General features: G+C 39.5%; 1 protein-coding gene across 1 annotated transcript in view; it reads right to left on the reverse strand.

Annotated features, from left to right (window-relative positions):
* NEO1 (neogenin 1) overlaps window positions 1-24,499 on the reverse strand; it is a gene marked incomplete at its 5' end in the record, with an annotated part of 232,516 nt that overhangs the window by 14,414 nt on the left and 193,603 nt on the right. Inside the window, 8 exons of the mRNA XM_007949004.1 lie at window positions 4,751-4,898; window positions 9,772-9,840; window positions 12,768-12,800; window positions 13,382-13,576; window positions 15,105-15,212; window positions 17,105-17,243; window positions 17,326-17,549; window positions 21,144-21,239. Coding sequence (XP_007947195.1) covers window positions 4,751-4,898; window positions 9,772-9,840; window positions 12,768-12,800; window positions 13,382-13,576; window positions 15,105-15,212; window positions 17,105-17,243; window positions 17,326-17,549; window positions 21,144-21,239 — 1,012 coding nt within the window. The remainder of the gene's footprint in view (window positions 1-4,750; window positions 4,899-9,771; window positions 9,841-12,767; window positions 12,801-13,381; window positions 13,577-15,104; window positions 15,213-17,104; window positions 17,244-17,325; window positions 17,550-21,143; window positions 21,240-24,499) is intronic.

Genomic DNA, 24,499 nt, shown 5'->3' on the forward strand with positions numbered 1-24,499 from the left:
CCCACCCATTTAATAAGCATTTATTAAGTACCGAGCATAGGTCAGACCCTGTGCTAGATGCTGGGCCCTCGCAGCACTTTTGGTCATGTAAGAAAGAAAGATTCTGAACTATTATTTTAAAATGCTCTGAGTTTCAAGAAGTGCCAAGTGTTACAGTAACCTCTTAATTGTTGGATCTAAGATGGCTAGTAAAAACTTAGAGGAAGAAGTAACATTTAAGCTAAGACCTAAAGTGATAAAGAGTGCCTTCTAGGTGGCAAAATTGACGCACCTCAAGGCCTTGAAGCAGGAGGCAACAGCCTGGCAAATGAGAAGGGCTGTAAACAGTGCTGAGTGGTGGGCACATAGTGAACCATGGGAAGGGAGACACACAATGGTGCTAGAAAGGGTCAGGAAATAGATCATAAAGGGCTTCTAGAGACATGTTAAGAGTCTGAACTTCTATTTATGGGTAATGAGAAACCATGAAATGACTGTAAGCAAAGAAAATAAGGAGATCAAGTTTCAGTTAAAAATTTACACCAGCTGTGGGTTTGTTGGGTGGGGGACAAAACGAGACCAGGTAGGACACTGTTGCAATCACCTCAGCAGTGACTGATGGTGGCCTAGGACAGCAGGCATGAAGGAAAAGAAGTAGAACTGAAAGCTATTTAGGAGGCAGAAATGGTAGGACTTGGTGAGCAAACAGATGTTTGGCTGGGAGGAGGGGAAAGAGGGAGAGAAGTAAAGGCTGGTATCAATGTTTCTAGCTTAAGCCATTTACTAACATTGGGAGTATTGTAAGACAAGCAGGTTTGACAGGAGAGATGAAAAATTCTGACTGGAACATACTGAGTTTGAGGTATCTCTGTGACACTACAGGGAAAATGTAAAAGTGGCAATTTGGTGTGTTGAGTCTGATACTCAGGTGAGAGGCCTCTTGGCTGAGACGGAAATACAGGAACAGCTGGAATGCAGATAGCAAATGGAGTCATGGGAGTAGGTAAGATCACTAGGGGGGAAGCACAGAGATAAAAGAGAGTAAGTCTAGCATCAGGTCTGAGTGGATAAGAGGAACTGGCAGAGAGGACTATGAAAGAGCATGCTATCATGGAAGACAAGAGAAGAGAATGTTTCAAGCAGGAAGGAGTAGTTGACTGATAAATGCTGTTGAGAGACCATGTAAGATGAGGACTGAGAAGTGTCCTTGACTTAAACAATATGAAGGTCATTGGTGACCTCAACAAAAGCAATTCTGGTAAAGTGGTAGGGGCAGAATCTGTATCAGGAAGGACTGAAACATGAGTAGACAGTGAAGGCATGGTCAAGTGAGCGCAGACAAGCATTTAAGAAACGTAGTGGTGAAAGGAAAGACAGGGATTTAGAGGAAGCTGGTGGTAAGGACCACAGGGTAGAGGGAGGATTATAATTATTTCTTAAGGCAGAAGTCTGAGCATGCTTAAATGCTCAAGGAGAGTGCGCACAGAGAGGTTGGCCATGTTGGACAGAGGAGTAACAGCAAGTACACGTCTTAGAAAAACAACAGGCAATGAGATCCAGAGGATAAATGAAGAAACTGGTTGAGATACAAGGAAATACACTTAAGAAGAGGAAGCAACAATTACTACCAATGTAGAAAGGTTTTAGATTTGATGGTGGCATGCTGAGGTAAGTTCTGATGTAAGTAAGTTCTGAGGTAAGAAAGTTGATGGCTTCTACTTACTTTATGACGTAGAAGCTAGCTCATCTGTTGAGATGAGGGGAAAATGGGGATGTGCTGAGAAACAATGAAGGGTATGACTCTCTAAATGCTCTGTCAACTTTGAGGTTGTAAGATTCTATACACAGCTACAATTTAAATGGGAGGTATTTCAGGTATCAGAGAAGAAGAAAAGTAGTGTTCTTCAGTGGTTGATGCAACACTTGGAAAATGAAGGGGGAAGCCCTGTGAAGACTTGATATATTTCTTTTAAACAAAGGGACCCAATGAGTGGGGTATATTCAAATACAGAATATAGAGACCATTATCCACTGATTTAAAATCAGGAAGGCAGTGCGTCAGGGTTGTATCCTTTCACAATTCTTATTCAATCTGTTTGCTGAACAAATAATCAGAGAAGCTGGACTATATGAAGAAGAATGTGGCATTAGCATTGGAGGAAGCGTTATTAACAATCTGTGACATGCAGATGACACAACTTTGCTTGCTGAAAGTGAGGATGACTTGAAGCACTTACTGATGAAGACTGAAGACTACAGTCTGCAATATGGATTACACCTCAATACAAAGCAAACAAAAATCCTCACAACTGGACCAATAAGCAACATCATGATAAATGGAGAAAAGACTGAAGTTGTCAAAGACAACTTACTTGATTCTACAAGCAACACCAGTGGAAGCAGCAGTCAAGACATCAGACAATGTATTGCACTGGGCAAATCTGATGCAAAAGACCTCTTTCAAGTGCTGAAGAGCAAAGATGTCTCCTTGAAGACTAAGGTGTGCCTAACCCAAGCCATGGTATTCTCAATTGTCTCATATGCATGTGAAAACTGGACAATGAATAAGGATGACTGAAGAAGAGTTGATGCTTTTGAATTGTGGTGTTGGTGAAGAATGTTGAAAGTACCACAGACTGCTAAAAGAACTAACATATCTGTCCCGGAGGAAATACAGCCAGAATGCTCCTTGGAAGCAAGAATAGCCAGACTTCATCTCACCTACTTTGGTCACGCTGTCAGAAAGGACCATTCTCTGGAAAAGGATATCATGCTTGGCAAAGTGGAGGGTCAACAAAAAAGAGGAAGGTCTTCAATGAGACAGAATGACACAATGGCTGCAATGACGGGCTCAGGTACAGCAAGGGCTGTGAGGCTGGCACAGGACCGGGCAGTGTTTCATTCTGTTGTACATAAGGTCGCTGTGAGAGACAACTCGACGGCACCTAACAACAGCAACAACAACAACTCATTTTCTCTCTTAATCTGAAGAATGAGTACTCTTGTTTTTTATTTACTTTGACTCTTAAATGTCCCCAAACATCAAGGATTCTGTCAGTTTGGTTCTTAGATTCTTTTAAATAAAGATCTCAAGATTTCTAAAACTAGGGGAAAAAAAAAGTTCATAAAGATAGATAAATGATTGACAAAAAAAAAAGCTTGCAGAAAAGTTCTAGAATAGAAAAGATTTAATCTTTGATGCTTTCAAGATTTTTCTATACTCAAAGGCAGACAGAGAGAGCTATAAGAAACAGTGATCAGCTGGCTTCTGCAAGGTACCCCAATTCTCTTGGGAAAGTGATGCAATGAAGGCTACAGGAAGCTACTTTATTTGGGCAAAATAAAGTCAAATAGATTTAAAACATCACACAATCTACAAAAAAAATAACACAAAGCCATTACTAGCAGTTTGTAACTTCAGCTACAGGGTAGTTTATACCTGTCCTGTTTATTGAAAACTAACTAATTGTTATTAGATAAATGTATCCTTGTCTAAGGGTTCACTGAACAGATGTATAATCACACACAGTCATAAAACATCTCTTTCATGGAGCGACACTCCCATCTTATGATCTTTCAGGATACTACATCTGGAGTCCTTTTACTGCTCAAACTGTGTTTTACTATTATGGGCAACACAGGAATCTCGTTTTTGGATCTCTGTCTTAGTGGCCAGATATATGAGTTGAAATCTCCTCAAGTTTAGGCTGTTAGGAAACACTGTACAATTGTACTCCTCTGCTATCTATTACCATTAGTCACAAGCCTCAAAATCTCAGAGAAGGAGTTCAGGGATAGTAGCCATTTGACTTGTCCGGAAAATTAATATGAGGATCGTTAACAATCCTTTCTTATTCATAAAAGCAAACCACCCCTTTACCCCAACCAGAATCTCTACACTCATTATCAATTTGTTAAATCTTTATGTCCCTGGAAAACAAAACAAAATAAAAGGTGCATTTCTTTAAAAATATTCTTAAACTTAGATTTGGAATAAGGAGACTATGGTCTTTCTTCGTCCCAGCTAGCGCTGATGCAGGGAAGTAGCCTGCAGGAACGTCCACACACTCGTGCACCCAGTTCACTGTGTGCATATGTAACTGCAAAGAGGTTACCAGCAATGCTGGGCATTTTCCACATTCCCCTCCAGGTATATTCTTGACTAGGCTCTGTAACTTGAGAGGCTAGGCTAAATTAACTACATGTATTTGGAACCTTGACCCTGGCTTCCAGTTGGGTTTCACCAACATAAGATTCTCAACACTGGAGGGTAGAAGGTATGTTTCCTCCCACCACCTCTCTGCTGGGCTAGAGGTTAGCAGTGGTTACATTCCTCTATTGACCAGCACAGCTCCTGTTGGGAAGCTCTTTCCTACAGCTTCAGATCTCTGAAAACAAGTCCCTCCTCTGCCCTTTCAGGCCTAACGGCGATAGCAGCTTATCCCTGTTGCTAGCCTTTCAACATCCCTGCCTAGTTGTCCTTTGCCTCATCTATGCCTTTGCAAACAGCCCCTTATTTAAACTTTCTTTCACCCCTTTTAAATGTGCCACTTCTTACTTGCAAGGACCTTGTGTGCAAGAAAGAGAAAACTATTTTTCATTTCCTTTTAAACTATCCCTCTTCATGTATTTTTTGTTTCAGTTCTGTGCACTACAGAATTAGTAATTAGAATTCCAACAACAGAAGCCAAATAGAACCAAAGGAAAAGCTATGCAAAATTCTATGGCCTGCATTTAGAGGACTATGGCCTGCATTTAGAGGACTGCTTACTTTTTCTGGTGAGAGGTAGTGCGCCTGGTGCAGAAGACAGCGATGATCACCACCACCACAATGGTGATGACTCCAACAGAAACAATGATGACCAACAGCATATTACTGTCTAGAGGAGATGTGGGGCTTCCATGAGGACTGTTACTGCCTGGATAGGGAAAAGCAGTACATTTGTTAGTATTAGAGAACTCTAAAAATGTGTGTACTCAGACTACAGGATCATTCAAGATACTTTGTGTGAGTCCTTTTATAACACTCGTCACTACACCATGTAATAAAGTATCTTGTGAACATGGTTATCTTCTCTAGAGTATGAATTTCTGGAGAGCTGAGATTCTGTCCTATGTATATAGTTCTTAGCACAGAGCACTGCACATAGTGGGTGTTCAGTAAAAGCTTTTTAAATTGTACTGAAGGTTTTCAAAGGTTCAGATATACTTGGACAAATAAGGGTCTACCCCTTTTATGTCTTAAGTAAATTGGTCTTGTAAAGCACCATCTGTAAATTAACTAATTTTCTGACTTTCAAAACCATTTAAAAAAGATGTATTTGTACAAAGGAAACATTTTCTCCAACATAAATAATCTGAAATTATGAAAAGAACTTGAAAAAAAAAAACGCTCTGCTTTTAGAAATATGAAGGAGCCCTGGTGGCCCAGTGTCCAAGGCATTTGACTGTTAACCAAAAGATTGGCGGTTCAAATGCACCAGATGCTCTGTGGAAGCAAGATGGGGCAATCTACTTCCATAAAGACTTATTGCCTCAGAAAACCAGTGGGGGTTGATATGAGGTGAAATTGACTCGATGGTAGTGAGCGTGAGTTTGAGTTTTATAAATACAGTAAAATCTGCAAAAGCTAGAAACTGCGTAAGGCAGAAACCTCCCAGAGAAGGAAAATTCAAATATCTTCCACTAATACAGAGCTATAGAAAAGTAGTAAGATGTGGAAAACTTGCAGGGTCTGGAAAAATAAGGCAGACCCGTTGAGTTCTCACAGGTATCACTGTACACAGTCTATGCAGAGGTAATTCTCTTATTCAATTTCAAAAAACAGTAGGTCCGTACATATGTATTACTTTGACAAATATTCACTGAGTGGTTAATATATACAGTCTCTGTTCTAGGTACTAGGGATGCAACAGTGAACAGCACAGGTGTGAATGCTGGGGGTGGAGAGGGGAGTCGACAATAAGCAAATAAGTCATTAATGTCTGGGACAAAAGAAAAATAAGATGAGGGAGTATGTTACAGAGTGACTGGGCATCTCTGAGGAGACAGTATGGTATGTGAACTGAGATCTGAGTAACAAGAAAGATCCCACCATACAAAGACCTGGAGGAAGAATACTCCAGACAGAGGGAGCAGCTGGTGCAAGGCAGGAACAAGCTTGGCTTGCTCAAGGAACAGAAAGTACAGAGAGATTTAAAAGTGAGGAGAAAGATAAAGATGAGGCTAGGGAGGTGGGCAGGGAGCTCTGGTAGCATAGTGGCTAAGGCACTTGACTGCTAACCGGAAGGCTGGCGGTTCAAACCCACCAGCCACTCCTCGAAAGGAAGATGGGGCAATCTACTTCCGTAGTGATACTGCCTCAGAAACCCAAGGAGGACTCACTGTGAGTCAGTCCGACTCGACGGCACATACCAACAGGGAGGTGGGCAGAGGCCAGACCATTTAAGACCTCAAAGAAATTCAGGTTTTCTTCCTTTTATTATTGTTGTTATTTCTTCCTCACTCACGGGATGAGGGCCAGGCTTTTTATTAAGGGCTTTTAAGTTTAGCTCTACTCTAAATCCTGCTCTCTTCCATTTTCTAAAACTTTATTTCTTGATTTCCTAACCATTTATTAAAGTTATACTTGTTCATATTATCAGATGTGGGCAATACCACCACACAAATATAAGCACCACAGATATATGGTGTCTTTCTTTTTTTCTCCTACTTTTTAAACAATCAGAGCTGTACGATAAGAAGAGGAGCTGCCTTGCCAAGCAGTGAGTCTTTAGTCACTAAAAGTACTTAAGAAGAGACATCCAATCTGGGATACTGTGGAAGAAATTCCTACCATGAAGGCATGGCTTGGGGTCTGTGTATTTTTTCTCTTTTTTAAAAAACTTCTGAGGTGATTCTCATATACAGCCTGGCTTATAAACTCAGGGTATAATCCAAATTTATATACATTCACAGCACTGATGACCTTCCAACCTTGATTCTATGATTTTATAGTCTATAGCTAAGCACAATGTTAAATCTAGGCTGCTTTAGAAGGGCTTAAGAGCTTACTCTTCTACAATTGGTTTCAATCATTTTTATCCTTCATTTCTGAGAAAAAGGTAAGCAGATAGAAAATTTAAGCTGTAAATACTGACCTCCAATAAAACATTTTTACATCTGGGAAAGACTGTGGGAATGGGGCCAATAAAATTAGACCATATTGTTCATGACTGACTAAGGCTTTATAGAAACATTTTAGTAACAGTGCTGAACTACTGGGTGGGGTACCTGGTGGGGAAGACATTGCAAATCAGAGGCTGGGGGCCTGTCAAGTAGAAGGCAAGCAGAGGTGGTGGGAACTCTTTCTGCATTCAAAAGAGACATTCTCTTTCAATTGCCTTTGACCTCTTAACATCTAAGTTGTCCAAAATCTTCCTTCTAAGAATACAAGGGAGTTGCCAAAGGGGGCATCAATATTCTTACCAGGAACATTACAGTCCACTGTATTAAGCAGTACTTGGACTACTACAACAGTTCCCTAACTGCTCTTCCTACTCTTGACTGCCCAATTTAATTTTCACCCTTATCACAGTGATGTCATCACATCAACAAATACATTTAAGTCATATAGTAGTTATCAGATATTTTACATATATTATTCACAGGATAAAGCTCAAATTTCTTAGCACTAGTACTTGAGCTTCTCATAGGCTAATTCTCACATTCCTTTTTAACCCAGTCTATATCCTGTCTCTAGGCAGTGTGATCCCTGGAAAGACCACGATGCCTTGCCTTTACAAATACTGTTACTACTTCCCAGAATGCTCAGTTCCTTCTTTGTCATTCAGCAATTTCTCGTGCCCCTTTTGAGAACTGAGTTAGATGTCACCCCATCTAAAAGGCTTTCCCTTGTCTCTACCTCTCACTCCTCTTGCTCCATGGCCTGTCAAATAAAACCTGAACCTTTAAAAATTGCATGAATGAATGAATGCATGCATACATAAACAAAAGAAAAGACAAAGGAATAACTACTCTTCTCACAGCTTTGAATTATTATACTATGAACAGCACATAAATGTTAACATATGTATCCCAGAGACAGAAACTCATAAATAAAATCCCAGAATTCAGAGTACAAAAATGTCCTGAAATATACAAGTTTGCTCTGCCTCTCTTAAGAATAAGTTAATTTTGCTGAAGTCTCGGCATATGACTTTTTATATAAATAGTCAGAGATTAAGAGATCATTTTATTTCCACAGCTGCAGCATAGGTTTTTAGGGGACAGGTCTTTCACGTCTATATTGCTATTTTAGGCAGGGGTGGAAAGATAGTAAGGTTCATTCCTGGTAACTAATTTTGTGGACATTTTGCCATTTTGGATTCTCACATCTCGTATAGAACCCCCTGCCTTTCATGCTGCAGGTTATAGAAAAGATATAATCATAAATCAGCAGACTTGAGTTTTGGCTCCACTCACTGCCACTGAGTGGATTCAGATTCATAGCTACCCCTACTGGGTTTCCAAGACTGTAGATTTTTATGGACGTAGATTGCCTCATCTTCTTCCCACAGAGCAGCTAGTGGGTTTGAATGACCTATCAGTCTTCTGGTTAGCAGCCAAATGCTTTACCCATTATGCCACCAGGACTCATTGGGTTTTGGCTCTTGAACTGCCATAATTAGTGGGTATAGCCCCAGGCACACATTACTTCTCCATTGAGGCATTTTAAAAAAAAATTCTTTTTATTGTGGTGAAACTACACAGTACAAAACATATGCCAATTCAACAGTATCTACATAGACATCCACAGCGTCTTAATGTGTAAAATGGGAATGACTTCTGTTCTTCCTGTTCAAAGTGTTATGAAGACCAAAGGTGATCTCATGTGTGAAAGTAACTTACAAATGGTGACATTCTATAGATGAGGTCTCATCGTTAAAGTAATTAGAAAGCACCAACTCCTGGAATGGTGAGGAGAATGGGAAGAAGTTTCTAGAATTCCCAAATGAAATATACTACTGTAAGTTAAGTGTGGCCAGAACTCAACAATTCTGAAGTAGTTCTCTCATTTATGTTATGGGTGGCAGCCAATCTCACATTAGAAGGTTTACTTCTGAAAGCAAGATTCTAATTTATTTCTAGAGGCAGTGGGTAAAAGAATCATTTCTTTAGAATCGATTGGAGCTTAAGTTGGATATCTGGGTAAACAAGTTTTATTTATGGATCCTATAATGGGCTTATCATCTATCTTGGAAGAAATACAGGCAGAACACTCCTTAGAACTGAGGGCAGTGAGACTTTGTCTCCTGTGTTTTGGACATGTTATCAGGAGGGATCAGTCCCTGGAAGAGGACATCAGGTCTGGTAAGGAAGAGGGTCAGTGAAAAAGAGGAGGGCCCTCAATGAGATGGATCGACACAATGGCTACAAGAGGCTCAAACACCTCAACGGCTGGGAGGATGGCACAGAACCAGGCAGTGTTTTGCTGTGCTGTGCATGGGGTCACTATGAGCTGGGGCTGACTCGATGGCACCTAATGATAACAAAATGTAATAGGTTTACAGTAATTCAACAAACATTTTTATAGAAAATGGCCTAAAGCTAGATGTACTACATGAAAGGAAGTGGGTAATATGTTACAGCCCACCACACACAAACTACAAAAGACATTTCAAGATTTCAAACAAAACAGCTTCATGCCCATAAAAAAACCAAACCAAACCCACTGCCATCGAGTCAATTCTGACTCATAATGATCCTATAACATACCACAGTAGGACAAAAAAGCCTTAAGAAGGGTTTTACCACTCATTGGAGGTTTGTAGTCAGATCCTAGGTCTGGCAGCCGGCTTCCTTTTCCTGCAGACCCTGAGGCTGAAGGAAGAGAAATCAAGTCAGTAAAAATCCAAAACATTGGGGGTGACCTTCCATTTCACAGTTAATGAATTTTTCTATAAAAAAATTTTGTCTACTCTGTCCATGAGTAAATAAACAACAGAAGAAAACAATGCATTTGTGCAAGCAACTAAGGAGTAGCTTTCTATGCAATGAGGCATCTGAAAGGCTGACACCCTTGTTCCACAGCTCTTTCTAGCATGTGACCAGGCTGTCACTCTACTGTTCAGAAGGTGGGACTATATCTACTTCTCTAGCCCAGAATATAGTTCCTAAAGGACTGCTCAGAGGACTTATGGAAAAAGCTGATTCTCTTGGAAACAGAACTGTACTCTTCCAAGAGACCTGGCTTTGATGACCTGACCTAGCAGGTGTCAGTGCTGGTGGAATTATTTTCTCAAGCACAGTGTGTCTAAATATAAAGCTACCCTAGGCAGGAACAGATTTAAATTGGGCTCTCCGTTCATGCTGAGTCACCTAAACATCCAAAGATGGAAAAAGTAAAGTCTTCCCTTGAGTTGCTCACAAAGGACCCTGTCAATTAATCCAGAAGGATGAGACAATGCAATAGGTGACCAATCTCAGGCTTGGGGCCACCCAAGAGGCAGATCTCAGAAGACACAAATATTGGTTTTCTAAAAATTCATATTCTTTGTCTTGTCCTTTGCTCTTCACATTTATGGAAAAAGCTGCTTGGGTAAAACAAATTCAAGGAGTCCTCTATGAATAAAGAAAAGGTATCCCTCAATCCAAGGTTTGTGGTCAGAAAGTAGTAGTAGTTAGTAATCTCTCGAAAAGAGATTTCAGAGATTGCAAAACAAAAGCTGTTCCTGACTGTAATGTTGCACAGTGCTTGGTAGACTGCTCACGTTTGAAGACTGGCTTCATCACATCCTAATGGTTTGATCTTGGGCAAGCTATTTAGCTATTTTTGGGGGCCTTAAGTATCCTCAGCTGTATAAAAGGGATACTAACAGTATCTACTTCATGAATCTATAAAATATTTCAAATATTGCCTGACACAAAGCAAGTGTTCTATAAATATTAACTATTATTATAAGGATAATAAACCTTTTAGGAAGAATATAATCTTTCCCTTCACAGAGGTAGAGAACATGAAGCTTCAGAAAACTCATAGATGAGTTATTTCAACAAATAAAGGTTGACTAGAAATGTACAAACTAGATGTATGCCTACAAAATATTAGTGTTAATGTCAAGTACTTATATAAAGTATCATACTTGGAAAGAAAATGAAACAAATTAAAATGTGAAGGTTTCTGTATGTAGTTCATTTCAGAGATTAAGTCTAGAGACTAAAACAGTATCTACTGTTTAGTCAAAGCTGCTATTTCCAGAAGCTGAAAATCCCTAAAAGAAAGTAATAGAAGCTCTCAGATATCCAAAAGAATTTTTAGCTCACAGTCCCTGGCCCCCTTTTCCATTGTTCATCCTTATTACCTATTCCTTTACTTCTGTTACCATCATTTCCCACAAATGACACATACATGTCAAGGTTCCAGTTGTTCTTCATATGCTTTTCAAACTATGGTAAAGTCTAGTTGGCTGAGATGGCTTAGCCCTTACCAGGCTTCAACTGAGTCAGGCAGGCTACTTAAGCTAAGTTATTCCGAGTATCATATTATGTATATATTTGCAAAGAATACCCTTTGCCAATGACCAAGCTGGTTTAAATTCCTATAATTTTTATTTTAAATTATAAACAAGAAGCTCTAAGGAGGAACCCAGAACCAAAAATACCAACAGGTAAAGAATTTTAAGATATCAGCAATGTGGTGCTGCTAAGAGTTGCTTCTGGTTAATTAGTGAAGTGAGAGAAGAACAACGAACAACATTTATATTCTGCGCAGATGATTATTTTTCTGTTCTCACCCTTATGTTGTTTAAGTCCAAGTTTCTATCTTGATTAGGGTGCCTTACACACACACACACACACACACACACACACACACGGTATGCTTACAGTTTCTCCAATATGTAAGACTCATTGAATGCAAATGTAAGACTCATTGAATGCAAACATATTTTCAAAGGCCCAAAGCTTTAAACTTAAATTTTGAATCTTCCTTGAACCAAGATCCAAATACTCTGAATTCTCTAATAACTACTCTTAAACCATGAAAGCAACCATCACATTTTCTTTTATTGCACTCCCTCAGTATAGTAAGCAGACATCAATTTCAGCTGAATTCCCAGAGTTCAAAATCACAAAATATAGCTACTTCTCCACCCTGGCAATTATAGTGACAAGACTTCTGATTTCAGGAATGGTGGCATTGAGGCTCACGCTTCCTAAGTTTCCATTTTAAATTCTTTATAACTGCTTTTTAAATTATCAGATATATTTATGAGAAGAAATGGGAAAAAAAAAAAAAAAAAAAAAAAACCAAAAAGCTCTGAATTAAGCTTATGGCAAAAGAATAAATAGACTATCAATTTTGTCACAAAGCGAAAATATTTAGTAGGGTAAATATGTGAGGGAAGGAAAATTCACTGATTTGATTACAACTTTTCCTTTGGAGTCACTAACAAAGCCAGAGAAGGAGTGTAAAGTTCTCATAGCCCAAATGCCTATCATTGCTGCACAACTTCACTATCTTAACACACACTTAATGCCAAATACCTACAGCTGCAAGATCCTTTCTGGACTGTTTCTTCCCCACCCCCAGTCTATTTAGCACCTAAACAGACTCCCCAGCTTTTCAGATACCCCAAGTGCCACAAATATGGACTCAACTCCACTTTGGCCAGTAAGTATGTGGTCTTTTGACACATGGTACCAATCTTCAGGTTAAAAAACAAAACAAAACAAAACAAAAAACAACAAAAAGCTAATAACAGGTCACAAAAGAGAGGAAAGGAAAGAGAGGCCATCTACTCATTTACCTTGATCATTAGGCATTTTATCAGAGGAGTCCGCTAACAGGCCAAGCACAGGGGAAGAAAAAACAAGAGCAAGGATCACAAGGTTTGAAGATGGGACAAGCAGAATTCTAAAAGGAAAAAAAAATAAAACCCCCACTGGCTTCCAACAAAGCGAGCCTTGTTTTTAGCACTAACAGAAAAGAAATCCATTTAGGGTGCCATTTCCACAGACTCAATCCCAACTGAACTTTATTTACCTAAGCTCACTTGGTTCAATATTTTATCTTCATTTTCTTACCTAGGGTTTCCTTAAAGGGACGTTTTACTCTTTTTCACTCTACAAAAAACCTTTCAGGGTAAGAGCCTACATGTATGGAAAGAATCACATTTGATCTGATTGGTAAAACTTTTACATCACTGCAGCTCATCTGACTTAATCAATCTGGAAATGAAAGCTCCACTGTATATAATATGGTTAGGCCAGTAACGTAGGGGGCACCTATTTGGTGTCCAATGGGTGAGGGACCATCAAGACTTCTCATATTACCCACAGTCTCTATATACTTAAGTGATATGAGCAAGCACAGCCCCACTAATGAGACATGTAACAAAACCCTCTACTTGGTGAGCTTTACCTTTAGGTGTTCTGAATTGGACAGCTTCAGACATGGGCCCCATGCCCTTTGAGTTCCGGGCTTGGATTTTGAAGTAGTATGGTGTGTCAAGCGTTAACTCTTGGATCTGGTGAGTTAGTCTGTTTCCCACAACAGGCTCAATAACCCAGTCATGTATCTCTGCATTCACATCCGTACTGTAATATATGATATAACCTGTACAAAGGAGTTAATGGGAAAATAAATCTTATTCCCGCTCTTCCTCTGGCAATCAGCAAGTTAATATACACCAGTAGAGAACCACTTACTGATTAAAGAACAAAGGCAAAACCCATTCAAAATGCCATATTAAACATAATATAGAGAAAACTACAATTTCTACAGTGCCAAGCCATAACTTATCATCATCTATCCCAGCAGTTGAAGTAATGAAAGTGGCTTAGAGGAAAATACAAGGTTAAGTACCCTCAGAACTTAAGAGTTCAGCAAATGCTAAGAAATCATATAAGGAAAATATATAGTCATTTCAACACTTAACATTTGAATAATGCATCATAAAAGCTTGAAAATTTAAAAAATGCAATTCTGAAAACCAATACTGGCTTAATATGCTGTTTTGCTCTTGCCTATGTGACTGTCCAGGAGAAAAACTCCCGGGAAAAGGGAACACCCTCTGTTTTAAGTTCTCCCAGACTTGGGTTGTACGAATCCACAATGAAATGTCACTGATACTTCCACCAGAGGGCACTCAATCCCCCCGCTGGAGCAGGAAGAGCTAAGGCTGCAGGCGCCTACCTGACCTGCACAGTGGTCTTCTGCATTGCTACTGGTTCTTAAAGACAAAATAAAATGTAATGCAAGTCACGTGTGCTTTTTTGTTTTTTTCCTTTCAATAGAAGAGGTAAATTCACAGCTTAAAAAAATGACATAAACACCAGGGATTTATGAAAAGAGATACCTATGGAAAAACCAGGAGCAGGGGAGTGCTAAGAAATGCCTTCAGTCTCCTAAAGCCCCTTAATTCATAAAAAATAGACCTTCAGAGGGCAAACTCAGTATACACCTACATGGAACAGAGGCTCCAAAGGGAAGAATAAACAGCTAAATTTCAGATGAGGGTTTTTTTTTTCCTTGATAAGGCTGAGGAAGGCGTATGTATGTTCTACTGTGGAAGGCTCTCCTCTGCAAGACCGAGGAAAAATTCCAGGTCCCCAGAAGGACCTAGGCCAATTCAAACATTCAGTTCTAAGTTTAAGAACACAGGAAGCTGAAGTGGCAGGCCTGGGTGGAAAAGGAAACTGAAAGCCTCATGGACTTTTCTGGGCTTTAGGGTAAAAAAAGCACAGTCTCTAGTTATTGGATATTGTGCAGAATGAGGCAGGGTTTGGTCTGTGACTCCAAAGCTGGTCATCTAGCCAGAGGTGAAAACAAATAGTTTCCTGGGGAAAATAAATATGTCCATAAAATCCCACTAGAGCCAAAGGCTACCTAGTGCATCCCATTTCCTTTACACATTCAGGTGACGTGAGCCAGAATACCAGCTGGCAATTCCTTTTCATATCACTATGGGCAAACAGCAGCCCCTTGCTCCAGTAACAAGGACCTTCATGACTCACGTCACCCTATAAAATGATCACGTCATCCCAGACTCCTACTTCTCCCAACAATATAGCACCACTCTCCTAGAATGCTTCTGCCAGGCAGGAACGGGGCACAGACAAACACACACTCAAAGGTATCTTACCTGTAATTTTGCCATTGGCTTCAGAAGGAGGCTGCCAATTCACAATTATGGTTCTAGGCTTTCCTTCTTTACTCACAACTGTCACATCCTTGGGTGGAGAAGTAGGAACTATAAAATAACAATACTTTCAATAATCTGTGTCCATTAAATTTACATTACTATTGTTCAATCCTTTCCATTTATAAGACACTGTAAAGGATACACGACAAAAAAGATAAAGCCTCCTGGCCTCAAAGAACTCCCCATTTGTGCATGAATAGGTCCAAAAAAAGTATGTGCAAAGTACCAAAGAGAAAATACCATTCTGTGAGGACCCAGAATTGGCATCTCGGCTGGGGTCAAGGATATACAAGATAGGTTGGTAGGGAAAGCAAAGGATACCTGCATTTACCAAGTGCCTACTATATGCCTGGCATTTTACAAATAGTACCTCACTATTTATGGCAATATTGAAAAGTAGTTATCACTGTCCCTGCTTGATGCACTAAAAAAACAAAAATGAGAGAAGTTATATAATTTGCCTAAGGTAACATTCCTCCCAAGTGTAAAATAGTTCTGTCTCTCATGTATATTTGGCTTTCCAAAATAAACGACTATTAAAAGCCCCAACTGGCTCAAAGAATAAATGATTTACAAAATGATGTTTTACATTTTAAGTTTATGCTAAAAAACATACTGTCATATTGCTTTGAAATGTAAAGCTATTTATGAAACAGAAAAACCAATAAAATAAAAATGACTATTTCTTGTGTTTCCATGTTATGGCTAAAAACTTAAATTACTAGTAAGGAAATAAGCAAATTAAGTACATGCTTAAATGTACTCTTCTCTTCCTAAAATACAGGAATTCTCCTAGTATAAAATGGAAATGCAAACATCCTAAGGAAAAACACAATCTCATTTATTAGCCAATGGGTTGGAATTAAAACCAAAACATGTTCTTAAAACTTTGGCAGAGAGAGCAAACTCAAGGTCTATTTAATCTTGTGTGCATTGTGTTTCTAGCTCTCCAAATCCAACCTATTACTCTGTAGGGAGAACGATACAGAAAACAAAAAGGTATCAGTGTCAAGCCCAGTCTGGGAAGAAATTACAGTTCCATTTTTTCATTCATATATAGGAGAGAAATAAGAGGCCAGAATAGACAGAAACTCCCAATGGCTGCACATACTCCCCAATGTCAGGAAAAGTTCAGAGTGTGGGGGCAGACCTGAAAGTGACCAAGAAGCAAATAGAGCCTCAAATTCAGATGGTCTGCCTGCTCCTTAATTTCGTTAGTTTTGTCTCTCATGTCCACTTACAAACAAAAACTGTATGGATATTTCAATGAGAGACACTAACTGATTTGCAAGAAAGCTAGCTGCAGAAGCTTAGAGGTCACCTGAGAAAGTGCTCAGGATCTAGGAAGTATGGCATTGCCAGCTGCTTAGAGAAGGGTGGATCGCTTCATCTTTTCTATCACAATTTACCAGTAAAGCAGGATTAAGGACACTAACCCCTTAATCTACACAGTACTTTATAACTGACCATGTGCTTTCCCATCTGTTTCTCATTTTACCCTTACAATACCACTATATAGTAGGAAAGGCAAAGCTTACTACCCTTCTTTTACAGATGGAAGAAACCAAGATTCAGAGAGATTTGATGACTTGTCCATGATCCCACAACCAGCAAATGACAGAGCTAGGATTGAGCACCAATCTCTTGATCCCTAAAATCTAGTATGCTTTGTACTGTATTATTCTATCATTTGTTGATGTTCTTGTACAGTGATTTAAAAAACTCTGTAATTCATCAGCTGAAACAGCAAACACTGAACGCCAATTGTAGGTGTTTCCTGGGTTCTACCAATATGCCAACTCATACATGCAATTTTTGCACTGTGCAGTAAAGGCAGATGATGAGAAGCCTCATGACTTGGAAGGTGGGACTACATTAACAAGAACTTCCATTGGCTTTCCACATTTTGCAAAGAGAAGAAATACCCTGATGATATATACCTAATTCAAAGGTGGTCCCATGGGCTGTCATACTCCATGTGCTTGATCTTCGACCTTTGGTCACCATCACAGAGAACTCATAGAGTGTATTTGGTTTTAAGCCAGTTACCAAATAATTCAAAGTTGTTGCATTTGCATTCTGGAAAGATATGAATCAAGAACTTTAGAATTAGAAAATACCAATAACTAGCTCTTCTCACCCAGAACAAATGTGTCAGTACCTTGTACTTGGTGTTTGCTGGGATGTTGGTTTTCCATCGGACTGTGTAGTACCGGGAGTCTGTAATCTTCTGGTGTTTGGGCAGTGAGTTGTCCGCCCATGTAATCCTTATGGTGTCATGACTCAGAATGGAAGCCTGAACTCCCACTGGTGGCATCATGGGAGTGGGATCTGGCACTGGAGTGTATGGAGCATTAATAACAAATAAATCAACTTCAGAAGTGTCTGGGTAGAAAGTAATTAAAAAAAGGAAGTGGCATTTTAACGTAAACAAAAAGAAAAGGAAAATGCAAGGTAATGTAATGGGATGAAAGGTGAGAAATGGAGAAAAAGAAAGAGAATCTGGAGTTAAAAGACAGCCATCATTCATTTGTAAGAATAGATCCATGTGTTCTTTCAGGAAAAATCTGCAGGAAAATGTCTAGAGAAGCAGTACTTAACTATATTCTCTATTTCATTCTATAGGTATATTAAAATCTGGCAGTCCAATGATTATATTACTCATGAATGACTTTTCTTAAAATCATTTGCGATTTTATCTCTTTTATGGAAAGGATCATGAACAGATAAAAATTGCTTTTAAAATCAAGGGTACAATTTCTGGACAAATAACAGAAATCTTATGGTCTATTTGATATTTCAGTAAATGTGGGTGAATTTTATCACTACGTATCACTAGACACGTAAGAGCCTTACTTTCAAACCTAACTTACTTAGCCTGGCCTAGGTATTGAGGATATCTGTACCCATACAGTGTCAAGGTCAGATCTGCTTATGTCCTATATCTAAAGGCAGCACAAGTATTCCCCATTTTCCAAAAGTTTGCTTTATGCCACCTCACTTTTACACAAGACCTCTATTAGTAGTGTTTTCACTAACCAAAAGAAATCAGAACAATTTTTTAAAATAATAAAAGCAAAACAGTTTTGATTTTATGAAAAAAGACAAAAAGCCAAACTAGCATTCAGCATTTGTTTTACAGCTAGCCATTAAAGAGGAATCATGTATCCCAAGCAGCACGAGTGGTGTTGCCTGTACATTGTATACTGTACACTGATATGGCTTACATCCCAATAAAGCAAAAGGAACTTAAGGGCATTACTCTTCTTTGAGGAAGGCAAGCTAACACCATATATGGAGTAGCTGCTGTACTTGGCTTCAGTACAGAGAACAACCCACTGATGAACCCAATCAGTTATGGGAAATGCCATGATTATCACAGGTTCAAGAGGCATAGCCTTTAAGAACTTTAAAAGTCAGAATACTTATTTGATAGAAAGGAAAGTCTATTTCCATGTGGTGGTCTGTTCCCTATGTAATGAACACATTCTCTAAGCATCATAGCCAAAACAGAGGCTAGGATGAGCCAAAGGCACTAAGGACCATGGGCCCAGGGTAACACAGCAGGATCCATTTGGATCGTAAACTTTTTGGTTAGGTTTTCAAAGTATAGGAGCTCTGGTGGTCTAGTACCTAAGGCATTTGACTGCTAAACAGAAGGCTGGTGGTTCAAATCCACCAGCCACTCCTTGGAAGGAAGACTGGACAAGAGATACCTCCTTGGACACTCAAGGAGGGGTCGCTATGAGTCAGGGTTAACTCAATAGCATTGAGTTTGTTTGTTTGTTTTTTAAAGTATTCATGCACTGATTTATTTTAAGTTCAAGTTTTAAAACAAGTTTCTCATGCAGCTATGGTGACTAGCCCTTCTTAAAACTCAAAATCTGAAACTGCAAAGCCTGTTTGTGATCTATTGCCAAGCTAAAGTAATAGTCTCCATAGTGTAGTTCCTACACAATGAGGACTAAAAATAACAGAGGAACAGTGTACATTATAATCATGGGCTTTGTTCAAAGATTGTCAGGGCATATACCAATTAGTTACAAAAAATGCACGTTCAGGTGCAAAAATCACTAGATTTGAGATTCTTTTTTTTAATTTGTACTAACTCCTGGAGAAGATAACTAGCTTACATAACTTAGAAAGATTTCCTTGTATATTTCTAGCCAGCAGGTGATTTATTTTTCAAAGCTATAATAAAAGAAAATAATTACAAATTTTCTTTTTTCTATAAGAGGCTTACATAAGAATGCCACAGAAAGCCACTTATTTTAATATCCTCTTTTTGACCTAGGATTTTTTCCTTTCTAGAATACCAAAGCACATTTTTAAAGAATTTATAAATTTTAAGGATACAGGAACAGAAATCAGGATAGAACTACCAGACATGTAATGGTGTTGGTTTTGTTAACTGGAAGCTTTTTTTTAAAAAATGACAGAGATTAGTTTTTCAAAAAGAATATTGCCAAATTTGCACTATTATGCAAACTTTCCAGGAAACATAGCAGGGAATATAGATTCAAAATTCTGGGAAACAAATGGAAAAGAACATTTATGAAAACTGTAACTTCTCTGGTTTTCAGCACCCTTAAAAATTTGCAAGTCTCATACATTTATTTCAATAATTTTCTCATTCAAATAGAAATGAGATGTTTTATGTATCTGTAGAAATTTTACATTGATATGTATATCCCTTTATTTTAAAGGCCTCTCAAACAGAAAAATTACAAAGAAAAATATTTAATTTTTTTTGGTAATATACTGCTGATCAAATGGATAGTACTTCTGACTTGATACTCTTAATACAAATAAAACTTAGGAAAGACAAATACAAAGATACTTTCCTAACTCAGATGACCAGTGAAACAAATGTTAGATTTACCAATCATACACCTTTGTTGCCCTCACCCATAACTTAGGTAATTCCTTCAGAGATATGGATATCCTTTCATTTATTCATTTTAGTTATAACTCACATGAACAAAAGAGGGAAAATAACTATAAATCCCCCAAAAAATGCTTTCTGGATACCAATGCATTAAAAACATGGGTTATATATTTACATGGAATTATTTATATGATGTTGTTGTTGTTGTTGTTATGTGCCAAGTCAGCCCCGACTCATAGCGACCCCTCCTTGGGTTTCTGAGGCAGTATCACTACGGAAGTAGGATTGCCCAACCTTCCTTCTGAGGAGTGGCTGGTGGGTTTGAACCGCCAGCCTTCTGGTTAGCAGTCAAGTGCTTTAGCCACTATGCTACCAGAGCTCCTCATTTATATGATAGGACTGCAAATATTTTCCAAAAAGCAAACCAGGAATTAACAGAACTTTGCATGTTAGAAATCACATTATCCCATTTGAAGTCTGAACCCTGATTTGCAATATACTTTTCCTTCTACTGGGAGCTCTGATGGTGTAGTGCCTAAGGCATCTGACTGCTAACCAGAAGGCTGGAGGTTCAAACCCACGAGCCACTCCTCGGAAGGAAGATGGGGCAATCTACTTCTGTAGTGATACTGCCTCGGAAACCCAAGGAAAGGTCACTATGAGTCAGATCTGGCTCAATGGCAGTGGGTGGGTTTCCTTCCACTGACACCTATGAGACAGGCCTCAGGCCAACACACTACATTAAGTCCCCAGGTTACGAACTTTCCACTTACAGGCAACCCCTACTTGTCTTTTGATATTAGGTAAATTTACCCTCACTTTGAAACAACTGAACCAACCCCCACTTGCAACAAATTCTTCATCATAATCACCTTTACTTGCTGCACATGCAGTTTTTAAATCATTGAAAAGGCTTGGAGCCTTTTCTTGCACTCAAGTAAGGCTAAATAACTGTATGCATCTGTTTCTGATTTACCTATAAATTCGACTTAAAGACACACTTAGGAACAGATTTAGTTTGTAACTCAGGGATCGCCTTACTTAAGCTCCTGGAAAAAGCGCAGAAAACCAGGGTAGACAGGATAACTTACCCGTGTGAGGCCTGGTCACAGCACTCTCATACAGAGGGATGCCTTCTCCTACATTGTTAAATGCTTTCAGGGTAATAACATAGTGGGAGCTGGGATCTGACGGAAAAAAAAGAAGTTGAAGCACTTAGAATTCCTCACTGTAAAATTAAAAAAAAAAAAAATTAAAGCAGATCTGTGCATGATCTTACTGCAGACGAAGTCAGGAAGGGAGATTTTTTTTACTTTTTATGTGAGATTATTTTGGGGTGGGGAAAGATGCACAGATGAAAGCCATGCAGTACAAAAAAATTGTCTGAGGTCAACTTCCAGGAGTTAGTCCAAGGTGTGGAGGATGACTCTTTCGTTTAGCTCCCTATCGTGGTTTAATGCTGCCACTCTTGAAAGACCTCTTTAAAGTGCTGAAAGGAGCTCTGGTGGTATAGTGCCTAAGGTGTTTGAGGGCTAACCAGAAGGTTGGTGGTTCAAACCCACCAGTCACTCCATGGAACGAAGAGTGGGCAATCTACTTCCATAAAAATTTACAGCCTCAGAAACCCAGAAAAGTAGGTCACTATGAGTTGGAATTGACTTGATGGCAGTGTTGGGTTTTTTTTTTTTTTTTTTGGTTTTAAAGTGCTGAAGAGCAAAGGTGTCACTATGAAGACTAAGGTGTACCTCAGCCAAGCCATAGTATATTCAATTGTCTCATATGCATGGGAAAGCTGGACAATGACTAAAGAAGACCAAAGAACTGAACTGCTTTTGAACTGTGGTGTTGGCGAAGAGTACTGGAAATATCGTGTGCCGCCAGAAGAATGAACAGATCTGTCCTGGAAGAAGTGCAACTGGAATGTTCCTTAGTAGCAAGAATGGCTAGACTTTCCCTCACCTACTTTAGTCATGTTGTCAGAAGGGACCAGTCCCTGGAGAATGATTATCATGCCTGGTAAAGTGAAGGGTCAGAGAAAAAGTGGAAGACCCTTGTGGTAGTTGTGTGTCAACTTGGCTGGGCCTGGTTTTGAGTGGCTGGGTAGCTGGGTGTAGTTATTTCCCATGATGAAACTAGTAATCGACTCCATGGTAGAATGTGCAGTGAGCAACTGAGTACCTGCCTTAGGGATGTAGTCTGCTTCCAGTTAATAAGCAGCAGCTTTGGGAATGGTCTTGAGTTTTCTGGCATGCTTGGACCCTGTATGTAGCCGAGTCTTCATTCAGCAGCCTGCCATGTTTCCTGCCTATCTTGGGAGTGTCTATGGACTTGAACTAGTGGCCTGCCATGTTGTTTGGTAAATCTTGACACCGTGCCATTATATTTGTTGACCTTGGGTTTGTCACTCTTAGCAGCCAGCAAGTGTCTGAGTTAAGAGAAGTCTCCAGGTTTTGTAGGCCAGGAGCAAGAAGCAGAGCTGAAGCCCAAGGTTGAGGGGCCTTCACCCAGCCTCTAGAGCTGGCACTATGAACTTGGACTTTCAGCCTCTTAAACTGTGAGAGAATAAAACCGTATGTTAAAGCCACTCATATGTGCCACTTTCTGTTAGGGCAGGACACTGTTGTTGATCACAATAAGCCTCAACAAAATGGATTGACAAAGTGGCTACAACGATGGGCTGAAGCACAGCAAAGATTGTTCAGATGGTGCAGGACTGGGCAGTATTTCGTTTTGTTGTACACAGGGTCACTGTGAGTTGCAATCAACTCAATGGCACCTGAAACAGCATGTTTAATCACATTCACTGTGTGGCACAGGAGCTTGGAAAACAGTGAATAAATAGGATTGTCACGTGTTTGTAGCCTGTAGGAGGAGTGTGGAACTAAATAAACTCCTTTCCAGCCTGAAGGAGGACAGAGATTGGGATACCCAAAATAGAGAAGTAAGAGATGAACTGTGAACCCAGTAACTGCTGAATGTCCTTAACCTTCTAGGGGGCATTCAAATCCAGAAACCCCTGAACTTCATCTAGCAATTATGATGACTTCTTAGTTGATTAAGATATGGCCAAGGATTTAAACTATTCTACTTTGAGTTGGCCTGGAGATGATGCTGGAGTTAAGATTGGCCTGGAGATGATGCTACAGGTAACATAAGACTGGCCAGAATGCTGTCCCAGACTAAGAGATAGTCTCTGGGAGATCATAAAAATGCTACTATTGAGACTGACAGAAAAGAGAGGATGTTGAATAGGTTGAATGGTATTCATTTTCCAACTGTTGTTGTTGTTGTTATGTGCCGTCGAGTTGGCCCCGACTCATAGCGACCCCTCCTTGGGTTTCCGAGGCAGTATCACTACGGAAGTAGGATTGCCCAATCTTCCTTCCGAGGAGTGGCTGGTGGGTTTGAACCGCCAGCCATCTGGTTAGCAGGCAAGTGTCTTAGCCACTATGCTACCATTTTCCAACTGGCTGAGGTAAATCAAGAAGACTCTAAAATGATCACATTTCTGATCCATGTAAGGTTTAGTATGGGTACTCCAAATATCTGGTTTTGCAAATAAAGAGTTGGGTTGGGCTTGGTAGAAGTGTTCTAGGATGAGGCGCTAACCCATTCCACCCACAGGCAGTTTCCCAAAGTAGCCACATTTCAAGTGGCCTGCTTTATTGTCATAGTTTAAAATAGCTTCTTTGCTTATGGGCCACACACTCTCTAGATATCAATGGACAACAGAGAGGCATCTGTTTTTTTTCCATGTCAGAGAGAAGTGACAACAAATATAATCAACAAGACTTAGTACTTGGCTGGTGAGGAAAAGGAGTTGATTTGGGCCAACATGGTAGATGGTAAAGCTATTCACTGAGATTGAGAACAGAGGCAGAGCAGCCATGATACTAATTTTCAAGGCTTCATTCTAGGCCCTCTTCTGTTGATACTTTTCTCTGTGTGTGCTTTCATTCATTTCCTTGGCTTTGATTATCACTGATGTATCACTGAATGCAAATACACATCTCTAGTGCAGACTTTTCTTTGAGAACCATACCTATGTTCAACTGCCTGTTTTGGGCTCTGCACTTGGATGTGTCTCAAATCTCTCTTCTTTCTTCCCTCCCTCTCCCTCATCCCCTATGAGTAAACAATTGTCAAGCCTTGCTGATCCTACCTACCAAATACATCTTCATTTCACTCCCTTGCTCCTTCTCTCTCATATCAACTGCTTCAAGTCAGTGCCACTGCTGCCCAGACCATTCTGATGCCTGTCTGTCTCTGCATTTCTACGTCTGCTATCTTCAAATTCATTCTCCCCAAACATTCATTGATTCTTTTAAAAAGGTAAATCGTAATATGTCCAACACCCTGTTAAAATACCTTCAAGTATTTTAATCAAATCCCAAATTCTTAACATTCTTAAAATACTTTATCAGGTACTGCATGGCCTGGCTCCTGC

Source organism: Orycteropus afer, unplaced genomic scaffold, assembly GCF_000298275.1.
Source record: "Orycteropus afer afer isolate SDZICR_OR568_19922 unplaced genomic scaffold, OryAfe1.0 scaffold00233, whole genome shotgun sequence".
Taxonomy (NCBI): Eukaryota; Metazoa; Chordata; class Mammalia; order Tubulidentata; family Orycteropodidae; genus Orycteropus; species Orycteropus afer.